At 38.2% G+C, this 13,403-nt stretch overlaps 1 protein-coding gene across 1 annotated transcript; it reads left to right on the forward strand.

Moving 5' to 3' along the window:
• The first annotated feature begins 1,442 nt into the window (after positions 1-1,442).
• LOC140167731 (craniofacial development protein 2-like) lies at positions 1,443-2,063 on the forward strand. The gene has a single exon (XM_072191026.1). The coding sequence runs from the start codon at positions 1,443-1,445 to the stop codon at positions 2,061-2,063; it is 621 nt and encodes a 206-aa protein (XP_072047127.1).
• The last annotated feature ends 11,340 nt before the right edge of the window (positions 2,064-13,403 follow it).

Consider the following 13,403-nt stretch of genomic DNA (forward strand, 5'->3'; position numbering starts at 1 on the left):
TAGCAAGTGGTGAGTGAGTATGAAAAAGTACCTGTTGATCAAACTTATTAATGCCCGCATTATGTAATCGTTTATTTCTTCGCAACCAGTCAACCGAATCAAATACAATTTTCGTATGTGATGCACAATAAAATAGGCAATGTGCTACATTTTAATTGTTTTGATTCCGATGTCAATTTCTCGACTTACGTTCAATTTTATTCACTCGGTAATTTTTTCTGGGACACCCTGTAGACTTTGAAGATGACACTCATCAGATTTAGAACTATGCTGTCTTATGTGCTTAATAATGGAACTTACAAAGGCAAACAGTGAACTTTTGAACAATATAATTCCAAAGGTATATCGCACATATGTTATTTTCTGCACTGATGGCACCTTCACCGTACATGTACAACTTTATTCCTTGGCGGGAAACCCAAGCTGATAGGCTATTCCAAGTATTGCAGTAGAAGCAGAAGAAGTATAACCTCTTGTACCAGCTATTATCTCAAAACATTTACATTTATATCGTCAGGTGCATCACATACTGGTCTATCTTGAATTTTTGACTTTTTGAGAAAATTGGTATATAGTTCTTTTTACTGAGCTCTTCCAATACAACAAATTACAGACCTCAATTTTCCTAGATAATTAGTTATAAAATGTTAAATTTAAACTATCTATGATTTTTTCAAAATACGTATTTTCACATACTGATCTATCTCGAAAAAAACACGCATTTCTAGAAAATCGCAATTGAAAATCTTCGTATTAAGTTTACCTTTCTATAATTTAATTAGACTATGGATTTTCATGAAAGTGGTTTTAAATTAAAGCATAATTTTATACTTAACAAATTTATTTAAGTGGAATCTTTAATTATATTTACGTATGTAATATTGTTTAAAACTACACTGAAGTTGTAGTTCTGTATGTGAAATCGTTAATTTCCCGATATCGTATTGAAAGTGCATTACATACTGGTATCTCGAGATAGACCAGTATGTGATGCGTCTAAAATCACGTCTTTGTCATGATTGTTCGCAAAATCGAGATAGCCCCCAAGATAGACCAGTATGAAACGCACTTTAAATACGATATCGGGAAATTAACTATTTCACATACAGAACTACAACTTTAGTGTAGTTTTAAGCAATATTGAATACGTAAATATAATTAAAGATTCCACTTAAATAAATCTGTTAAGTATATGCTTTAATTTAAAACCACTTTCATGAAAATCCATAGTCTAATTAAATTATAGAAACATCCCGGTCTACTTTCAAGTGGCGGGGGTTGTGAGCCAACTGACTTGTTCAATAGGTGACGGACAGACCAGGGTGGCTAGGAGAGGATTGCTCACCCGCCAAGCTTACATACGAGTGGAACTGATTCATGATGAAGAACCAAAACAGCACCAGGGTTAAAGCCCTGAAATTACTAACCCACCACTTCTTCCAATGGGCCTACAAAGGACAGAGCACCATGACGCTGCAGCCCTAAAGCCAACTGGAAGGTTTGACGGTTCTCCCAGCGCGGGACCAACACCAAGCCGACCCCCAATTAGACGATCTGTTGCTGATACACCAAATGAAAGAGTGGCACTACTAACTACAAAAACAAGTATTGGAATCGGGACCTGGAATGTTAGAACATTGCATCAAACAGGGAACCTGGAAATACTACTTAACCAAATGATGAACTTTAAATGGGAAATACTGGGAATTGCTGAGACGCACTGGATAGACTCTGGTGAATTCACCATGGTAGGCTATAAAATCCTTTGCGCGGGAAAGTACACCATACACCGAGCCGGAGTCGCCCTGATTCTCAACAAACAGGCACAAAATGCCCTTCTAGGCTACAACCCCATCTCAGCAAGAATAATGTCTGCAAGATTTCAAACAAAGACAGGAGCCATCACTATCATCCAAGTATATGCGCCCAATACTGCAGATACAGAAAACAATGTGGACGACTTTTACGACCAGCTACAGCATGAAGTAAACAAAAAACCCAGAAAAGACATTCTAATGGTAATGGGAGACCTCAATGCCAAAGTAGGAGACAACAACTCATAATGGCCAAATGTCATGGGAAACTATGGATATGGAAACATTAATGCCAGAGGTGAAAAGCTATTGACTTTCCGCACCACAAACGATCTGTGCCTCACCAACACTATAGTGAAAGTGTTTGAAAAGGCCTTCGACACAGTTTGGCAGGACGGTCTCTGGAAAGCAATGGGATTCTTCGGATTCCCAAGCAAGATCATCAGGCTACTCAAAGCACTATACAGTATATCAAACAGTGCTGTTCGTGTGAATGGCGACCTAACTGACTGGTTTCACACAACAGTGGGGAGTGTGGCAAGATCGAGTACTTTCCATCCTAATGTATGGAGCTGAGACCTGAACCATTAAGAAAGAAGATGAAAATCGCCTCCTAGTCTTTGAAAGGATGTGCTTGAGGAAGATCATGGGCGTATCACCTCTGGACAAAATACGTGACACCATAATACGGGACACATTTGGGCTGAAGCACACAGTCACCGATAAAAACACACAAAAAAGGATCCGATTCTTTGGCCACGTAAAGCTGGGGACAGATACCCCAAAATTTTGCTAGAGGGCAATGTACATGGAAAAATACCACGTGGAAGACCTCCCAAAAGATGGATGGACACTATTAAATCAAATGGTTTTATTGTATGTATAGAATCATTGTCAATCATATTATACTTTTCATTAAAGATTCAGATTTTATCTTCTTAATCAAAAAGCGTGTTTTATTATTTTCATTGCAATTAAAACGAAATACAATTATTTGTTATGACTTTGTTGACAGTAGTCTTCAAACTTAACCCAAATCAAACTTGTACTGACTTATTTCTGTCAGATACAGGGTGTACCCGAAAAAAATACCGGGTGAATGAATTTGGACATACGTCGAGAAATTTGCATCAGAATAAAAAAAAAAATATATATATCCATAGCCCATCTTATTATGCATCTTATAATCGTTTGACTGGTTGGGAAGAAATCAGCGATTACAGAACGCATGCGTCAATTCACTTCAATCCAAGTTTAAAAGAAAGATCATTCAACACAATGCCCACTACGCACTAACTGTCAATGGGATAACTGCCAATGGGCTTTATATTTTGTTCGGTTATAAAATATTTGCACAAAGAATTAAAGCTGGGAAGCTTCCAATTGCAGAAATCAACATTTTCTCTGACAAACCTGTTGTACATTTTCAGTGAAAACATGAATAACATAACACCGTCGGATTGTAAAATAGATAATGAGGACAACATTTAATGAGATACACAAACTTTAGGAAGGGGTGACCAAGTATGAAAAAAGCGCCTGTTGATCACACTTGGAATGAATCACACTAGATGCGCGCATCATGTAAGCCTAATCGTTAATTTCTTCGCAACCAGCCAACCGAATCAAGTAAAATATGCGTATATGATGCACAACAAAATGAGATACGCGATACATTTAAATTTATTTGATTCCTATGTCTTTTTATCGACTTATGTCCAATTTCATTCACCCGGTATTTTTTTCTGGGGCACTATGTTGAATATGTTTCTTTTTATTTTATTTTTATGACACGAAATTCGAAACATTGCAAGTGCAGTAAAAGGACTCGTAGATTGTTATGCAAATACACAACTTGAAAGAAAGGAAACAAAACTCAGTAGAACAATACTAGTTGATACAACGTGATATTCATGAAGCGTGTATATCGAGTTACACAGTATAGTATGAACACGCTACAAAACATTTGAAAGTGAAAATGATATAACCCGTGCAAGTATCAAGTCTACTAACAAGAAATGGATCACACGCATTTTATTAACGCGATGCGTCGCAATGTGAATAAAAGTTATACAAAAGAACAGACACTGCAACTGAAAATACCGTTAGTTTCGAGGTATCGATCATAGTCAAGGTTGCGATTGTGAGTATACATAGCACGAATGTTGTTTGCAAACTCCAACATTCAAATATGGACATTCCAATGATCGCAGTTGTCAAAAATAAACAACACGAAACGATGTAAAATAATCATGATCAAATAAAATATTGTTGAACGATTATATCAGTTACGTTGTCTGTGGCTGTGAAATATAAGGTCACCAAACCAAACCTGATTCCAATCACCTATTAAAATCAGCGGTCAGGGAACATGTTGTGAGACCTCAAGGACACCCGATTGATTAAGAAAACGTCAATGTGCTCGAACGGGAAGCAAAAAAGAATTTTCACGGTAAGTGCTTGAAGCTCTTCACATCATAAGGACTCAAACACCGAGACTAACCCGTGACCAAGAACTATACAAATGTCATATTTGTGTTAACATGCTGATGACCAAGGGCGGTACTACATCGTAACACCCTATGACGTCAAACTGTCAACTTGCATAACATCATCAGAAAGGACTATTCCAATTGCATTCAAGATATTATTACAGCAGATCGGCTGAGGAAGCTGGTCGATCCAGTAAAAACGGTATCGAAAAAAGTGTAGTGTTCAGTTTAATATCTTTAAGGGTAGACGAGGTATTGTTGGTCGAATTCGATTTAAATTTTATCAATATATTATTGCAAAAGTTCGTCCTATAAATCATATATTTTTCAAACCTGATTGATTTATTGTTGTTAATGGGTTATAGATACGTTTTACAAAGTGTTGCTGTTTCCACCCTCTTTACAACATAACTCAAGAACGTCAGGCCCTACAAAAGTATATATATCTGTGATATTTGAATTCTTCTACACGCTCGCTATGAAATGATCAATGCAATTTTTGCCAAAGCTTACTACCATTCACTATACGAGGGTCGGTCAGTTACGTCAGTATATAATGAAAGTTGACCTTTGACCCCTTATGTTGAATACGTAGATGCAATGTCCAGATGATCACATGAAGAATGTACTTTTGTATTTTAAACCACACATGTATACATTTTACCATATACTTGATCACGTAACAGTATCAGCATAAAATCAATAGACTAGGGCAGGCCCTCTCAACTGGCTGCGCACGCGCCACTTGTGGCACTTGGATTCAGTCGAAGTGGCGCACGGTAATTTTAATAATTTTTTCACAAAAATCTTGAACAAAAAATTAGTGAAAATACCCAATCTGGGTCTTTAAAAACCTTAAAACTCAGGGGCTTCCGGGGGCGCTGCCCACAGGACCCACATAAAGCTTCACCACAACACCTTACTATCTCAAACATGTTGGCACTTCATGATCACTAAAACTTTCCAGTTGGTACTTCAAATAAACTACTCTCTAAATGTAAAAGAGTGAAAACCCACTCAAAAAGGAGTGAAATTCCACTCTTTCAAGGAGTTAAACGCAGGACAACACATTTTAGAGTGAAAAAAAGAGTGGTCTCCAATTCACTCGAAAAGAGTGAAACACCACTCTTTGCAAAGAGTGATAACGTTACCACTCTCTTGGAAAGAGTGGAACTTATTCACTCGTTTAAGAGTGGAATCATCCACTCTTTCTAAAGAGTGGTTTTATTTGCAAACTACTCAAAACTAAAAATGACACTAACAAATCAATTAAAATGACACCAACAAATCAATTATTTCAAATTGCAGGCAATTTTATTTTACCAAATCCAATGTATTTACTTATTGTTTATTAAATGGTATATAAAAAAACGCAAACAGCGGAGCTGATGGCACTGGTTAACAATACAATAATCAATACACAATCAATATATACAAATTCATAGCAAACCATAGTATACCATCATCAGAATTGTATAACACCAATACATATTTTAAGGGGTAGGCCCCCCAAAAAAAAACCATTTTAGCATGTTTTGTGCCTATCTCAAAATTTTCAAATGCATCCTGGAGCAAATTGTCTGAATATTGTCAAAAATGGCATTTAAATTTTAGTAGGCCAAGGGTTTCTTGCTTTATTGATGATAACTCAACAACCGGGTGGTCTACTGAAATTTAAATGCCATTTTTGAGTTTCTCAGACAATTTGCTTCTGCAGGATATATCACTTTTCAAAAAAGTGTTGATAATTTTATAATAGTGCACAAAACACGCAAAATGTTGGTTTGGGGTGGAGCTTCCCCTTAATGAAATAGCTTACAGGACATTGTCTGCTCACAATTTCTGTCTGCTCACAATTTCTTACATTTCCCCATAATACACTATAATTCTTGCATCTATCAACAGTCCGCACACACTTATCCCAGTGTGACAATACCTTATCTATCACATATCTGGCAGTGATAATGTTTCAGGAGGAATGAAGTTACAGTTCTTACTAAAGTATTTGTTTTGCGGATATATAGTTTTAAATCCTTCAAATGGATTTGAGACACTATCAAAATTCGACAAAACCCTGGACATCATCTGAATCTAAGTTTATATTATTAGGGTTATTGTTCTTCTGAAGTAAATCAGTGTATTCTCAATTACAATTCAATTACATTTTACTTCAGTGTTCGAATTAGCACACGTGTGCATGTAAATATTGGTTTGTGCATGTAACTTTCTACATTTTCTGGTATGTTTAAGCTTATTTCACAAAATTACTTACTGAAGTCCTGATACTGTAACACAAAAGTTAACTTGTACCATGTGTACGGCATGGACAATATTGGCAGTTAGTTCGACCCATTCCCGCCCCAACATTACTACATATTTGGTTATTTGCCTAGCTATCACGGCTCATAAAATGGTAAATTTCTTTGTGCAAAAGTATGTGCATGTAACATTTCTCTGGTGCATGTAGAGATTCTGAACTACATGCACAGTTGCATGCAAGATTATTTTTCTAATTCGAACACTGTTTTACATGTACTAACTATACATAAAAACCATATATTCAACAATCATAAAAAGTTCACACAAGTGGAGATTCATTAGTCATCAGCTTAACTTCTATAATTAATTTTTTAATTGTTCCATGGTCGAGGTACGCGCTGGTGATCGGCGATCGCGTAAAAGTGGTGAGGTCTCCACCCCTTTTACACGCTGATGACCAATGGGTAAACCGTCTTGTTGTCAAGACCGTTGATCAGCCAATCAGCGTGATTGTTTATCACCTGTGTGTTTACACTCGTGTACGCGATACGCACAGCTCTGACCACGGAACAATTAAAAAATTAATTATAAGAATAGAAAAACACCAGTGTATTATTTAGAAGTTGAATTGAGGACCCTCAAATTGCACCTACCTCTCAAAAAATTCAATCTAGTCATATGATTTTCAGGTTGTCTGTAGCTTCTGCCCTCATCATTTGCAAGCCTTCTGGAAGCAAGTAATTTAGAGCAACACATTCATGTTCCTACTCATAGGGATGGCAACACACTTGATCTACTAATCACCCGCCAATCAGATCCTGTCATCTTCTCTGATCTGAAGGTTGTAGATGGCATCGGAGATACACCTGACCACTTCGCAATTTTGTGCAAACTTTTCCTAAAAAAGCCACCAGTCGCAACAAAACTTATCACTGCTAGAAATTTGAAGAGTATAGACATTGTCACTTTTTGCAAGGACATTAATGATTCTGACCTTATCAACACCCTTTCTGATTGTGATGTGAACCAAGAAGTTGAGAAATATAATAACACACTACAAGGTATCCTTGATAAACACGCGCCTTCAAAAACTCGCTCTGTAAAAGTTCGTCCAAATACTTCATGGTATAACTCTGAAATCCTCAAAGAAAAGAAAAAGCGGCGTCAACTTGAGAACAAATGGAGGAAATCTCGCTTGGAAATTGATCACCAACTTTACACAAGGCAAAAGCAACATGTTAATGCTCTTGTAAGGAAAGCAAAGCAACATTACTACAACAATTTGTTGATTGAAAATGCAAAGGATCAGAAACGTCTCTTCCAAATCGCGGATCAACTACTTCATCGCCGTCAAGTATCCCCGCTTCCTGATGCTACTTCTGATAAGAGTCTAGCTAATCAGTTCTGTGACTATTTTACAGAGAAAATAAGAACCATTCGCAAAGGGTTTGAGCTTGCCGATGATTGGTCCTGTGAGGATGTACGACCTGTCTTTCACAGCTTGACAACATTCGCGCCAGCAACTGAGGAAGAGGTTTCAGAGATTATTTTCAAATCTCCCTCTACTTCGTGTGAACTCGATCCCATTCCAACCACACTCCTCAAGAAAGCTTCTGCTGCCATTGTGCCACTTATCACCAAGATTACAAACTGTTCTCTTAAAGAAGGAACCTTTCCTGACATTTTAAAAGTCGCACATGTACACCCACTGATCAAGAAACAGAACCTGGACCAGAATGTCTTCAAAAATTACAGGCCTGTGTCTAATCTGACTTTCCTTGGAAATACTATTGAACGTGTCGCACTAGCTAGGCTATCATCATTTCTTCAAATTCATAATCTGAATGAAAAGTATCAATCAGCCTACCGCGCATTCCATAGTACGGAAACTGCTTTGTTACGAGTGCAAAATGATTTTCTACGTGCAATGGACAAGACCAAAATTACCCTGCTTGTGCTCCTTGACCTTTCTGCAGCATTTGATACTGTAGACCACAGAATACTTCTGTTGCGCATGAAAGAGAGACTTGGAATTGATAGCACCGCACTTAACTGGTTTCAAAGTTACTTGTCTAACAGGAGCCAGTTAGTTTGTATTAATGACCAGACTTCAGACACTGCTGCATTGGATTATGGCCTACCGCAAGGTTCATGTGTTGGACCAGCATTATTTCCAATTTACACTCTGCCCTTAGGTGATGTTATAAGCAAGCATGAGGTAGACTATCATTTCTATGCTGATGATAGCCAATTATATCTATCTGTTGAGCCTACTCAAGAAGCTGTTGATGCAGGCCTTGCCAAACTTGAGAACTGCATTGACGATGTTCGCGGGTGGAAAGGAAGCAACTGCTTGAAGTTGAATGACTCTAAAACTGAATTTATAATCATTGGCTCAAGACAGCAATTGGAGAAAGTCAACATTCCGCACATTAGGGTTGGTTCTTCTTATATTGAACCATCCACTGACATAAGAAATCTGGGTGTTATGTTTGACACTTCATTGACTATGGAGAATCAGATCACGTCCATGTCCAAAGCTGCTTGTTTATCACTGCGCAACATTGGAAGTGTACGCAAATATTTGACCAGAGATGCAGCAGAAACTCTCACTCATGCTTTTGTGACATCAAGAATTGATGGAAATAATGCTCTCCTAAATGGTCTGCCAGATAAGCAACTTAATAGGCTCCAGAGACTACAAAACATGGCTGCACGCATCATAACTTACACCAAAAAGTCTGACCACATCACACCTGTGTTAGCGGACTTACATTGGCTACCTGTTAAACAACGAGTGTCTTTCAAAGTTTGTTTGATCTTGTTCAAATGCATGCATGGTCAGGCACCTCTCTACTTGAGTGATCTAGTTGATGCTTTCACTCCGGATAAAGCTGGGTTGAGATCAACGGACAGTGGACGCCTGCTGGAGCTTCGTACAAGAACCCTTTGGGGAGATAGATCCTTCGAAGTTGGTGCACCTAAACTATGGAACACACTGCCTGTAGCACTAAGAACATGTGACAATATCGCAACTTTCAAATCTGGACTTAAGACCCATCTATACAATGAGGCATTCAAAGAGTGACTCTTTTAGTATTTGACTCTTTTTCTTATGAACTGTGTCACCATGTTGATATATTTTTTCTCAGATCTTTTTGAACTTGTTGTGTCAAGCGCCATTGAGCGTCGAAAGGCGGATACCGGCGCTATATTAAATCGTCATTATTATTATTATCATCACTGCTTTGGGTTCATCCCCAAGTGGCATTGCTCGCAAAGTGAATTGAACTTGTAACTGTTTGCAATCTACCACTTTCAGAAAAACTACAGAGTACTTATTTTTTTAATCTAGTGTGTTGGGTGCCTCTCCAACGGTAGTAGCTAATGTGTATTTGTAGCTGCAATGAACCTAAAACCACCATTTGAGAGCCAAGGCATTACAAGACTCATGAAAGATCTTCAAATAACTAACAAATATTCCAAAAACCATGCTACTAGCTTGAAAACATTTTCAGGCTTAAAATTCCAAACATTGATCACATTTTTTTCCTTGCAAGGTACTAAATTGTGGTACATGCATTTCAAAATCTACAGTATTTGCCAAGTTGTTCAGAGATTTGAGCCGCGTATCTCGCGTTAAGTCTGTAAACCAGGAAGTGAAAAACATTCGAGCTGATTGGTTGTGGCGTCCATGATAAAAGAAACCGTGTGTGAGCCAGCGTTGCGTAATGTACGCTCTCGGTCGCCACACTGCGTGGCTGACCTCTGAACAATTTTGGCAAATACTTAACATTATTTTCAATAAGAAATTTTCAATAATATGGAGAATTCTCATGTAATTTTGACCTCACTCAAAAATGGGAAAATTGTCCCATACTTCCCTTTCATGGGAAGGCAGTACAATACAAAACACATAGTAAACTTTGCACAGGCAATCAAAATGCCTCGGCAGTCTTTCAACCGGGGATAGATGTACATCATGTGCTATCCACAATGAAGAACTCTGTAGAGATGTCATTTTCTATCAATTCTATCTATCTATTGAATTCTGTGTCAAATCGACCAAAACAGGTTACCTCTCAGATTTGGCTGCAATTGATTCATACATTTGTTTATGGATGTAATGCACACATGCAAAGTATAACATTCCAAATCTTAGGTCGGTTCCTCAAATTTTGGGTACTCTCCAACTTTCAGCATGCACGATTTGTGTCATTGCATAATTTATCAAATGATCTGAACAGTATCTTATGAACAACCTATACAAAGCTGTAAATTGGTTCCCAGGGTGACCCTTACCAAACCCGAATGCAATTATTGCATTCAGAATGCATTCGGAATGCATTCGTATCTTACCATTGTGGTAGTGGCTTTTTGTGGTATTGTGCATTTGAATGCATTCGAATGCAACAGACCACAATTTTTTTTAATCCTTTCGAATGCAATATATACATTTTTGTGGTATTTTTGCATTCGGATCTGACAACTAAGGACTTAGACTATTTTCAACAAAAATCTTTGCATTCGTGTTGCATTCTAATCCAACCACAAATGGTGATCACATGATCATCACATGTTTTTTTTCAAATTATGCTACAAAAGTGGCAGTTGATATTGGCAGTTATAGTCTCCACTAGCTTCCTGGTTGTATGGATGTGAGCTGCTGGTATTGTGGTATTACCACAGGAAATGTTTGGTTTTTTGTGAATAAAATACACACCAAGGCTCTGGACTATATTTAGATCAATGTGCAGTATTAGTATAGGAAATGGTATTAATTGCAACAGCTAGTACTCCAAGAGGAGAATATTCATGAATCTAACAATTAAGGTAAGCTTATAAGCTTATATAATGGTCATTGTTGCATATAGCTATGGGTTCCTGTTGAAATTTACAGTTTTGTAATATTATGCCAGATGTAATCCAGGTGTATATAGTATCTGTTCTACATGTATGTATCTCTGACGTATGCTGTACATAGAGTACATATGTATGTACATACGTATACATAACGTAGTACAAGCAAGTAAGTGAGAATTTGTACACTTTATAGTTCTTCGGCTGTGCAATATAATTATGAGCCCTGGTGGGGGTTACGGTTCGCTATCTCTAAGGTTCGCTATACCTAAGGTTCGCTATCTCTAAGGTTCGTTATCACTAATTACGAAAAAGGTCCGCTATACCTAAGGTTCGATATCACTAATTTTGAAAAAGGTTCGGTATTTCTAAGCTTCGATATCACTAATTTTAAATAAGGTTCGCTATCTCTAATTTTAAATAAGGTCCGCTATCACTAATTTATTGAAGGTTCGCTATCTCTAAGGTTCGCTATCACTAATTTTAAATAAGCGGACCTTTTTTTAGGTATAGCGAACCTGTTTCTCTATTAGAGATAGCGGGATTCTGATCTCCATAGACTTTACACGTTAGTGATAGCGAACCTTAGAGATAGCGAACCTTAGAGATAGCGGACCTTAGAGATAGCGGGATGTCACCCTGGTGGGAGGGTAAAATGGGGGGGCAAGAAAGTTTTGGCGAGCTGAAGGAGGGGGGAACGTAAGCAAGAGGTGGGGGGGGCAAGCAAAAGGGGGAGCAATTTTTGGCACACATTTATAGGGTGCCTTTTGAATAAAACGCTTGGAAATTTACGCTTAAATATGCAAATTTTCCTGCTAGCTGTGCTCGACCATTAATAATTAAGGTTTGCAAATTGGGATCCCAAAAATTGGCATGATGTGCAAGGAGGGGCAAAGTGATTTTTGGCAGGCCGAGGGGTGGGCAAGCAATTTTGGCAGGACGAGAGGGGGGAGCAAGCAATTTTTGGAGCGCTATTTGGAATTTTACCCCCTGGGGGCTCGTAATTATTGCACAGCCCCTAACTAGTACATTTTGTAGATAATGTACATACGGCCTCCATGTGTGATTGCCACACAGTGTGCGACGGACGAGGGCTCGGGGGATCACCATACAGTGTTTGGCAATTAAACCTCCCACAGCGGAGGATTGCCACACAGTGTGCGGGAATCCCATTAAGGCTCGGAGGATCACCACCCGTACGATCAACAAATATAGTAGATCTTGAGTGTTTTTAAAGCGTCAAACAACCACATGAAACAAGGTAAGATTGACCCAAGTAGCTGCAGCATAAAAGAATCATCAGACATGCATGCCCATTGCTCCAATTGCATTACATTGTTTCGAATGCATTCGATTGATTTCGAATGCATTCGTTTGAATACGAATGCATACAGGAAACAATGTATTGGCGTTTGCATCCGAATGCATTCGCTGCATTCAGCGAATGCATTCAGAATGCATTCGGAACTCATTTAAATATTTCGTGCATATTGAGGGCAACTCGAATGCTATTTTGCATTCGGAATGCATTCGACAACAAAAACTAAGCTTGTGACCTTATGGTTGTGGTTATATAGGTTGTGGTTGTTTGAATTCATAATGCATTCTACCACAATGCTGCCGAATGCATTCCAAATACAACATGAATGCATTCAAGTTTGGTAAGGGGAGGTTTAGCCAAATACTCATGTATGAATTTTATAGAAATGAATTTCAGCCAAATCTGAGAAGTGACCCGTAAACCATCGGTTGATTTGATACAGAAGAAGCCACAATCAAGATACCTCGTAGAATCATAACAAGTACATCATCCCATGTCAAACAACCACAAAACCAGATCTAAGCTTCTTTTTGTTGAGGCTCTTGCATCATCTGGGAGTAGAGCTCCCTTACCGTAGGCCTAATGTTCTTGCTTACTCCGTAAACCAGCCCGTCAAAAAATTGAAGAATGTGAGAACTGGTTTTGCAAAGTGCACGT

The sequence above is a fragment of the Amphiura filiformis genome, chromosome 13 (genome assembly GCF_039555335.1).
Source record: "Amphiura filiformis chromosome 13, Afil_fr2py, whole genome shotgun sequence".
NCBI classification, from domain to species: domain Eukaryota; kingdom Metazoa; phylum Echinodermata; class Ophiuroidea; order Amphilepidida; family Amphiuridae; genus Amphiura; species Amphiura filiformis.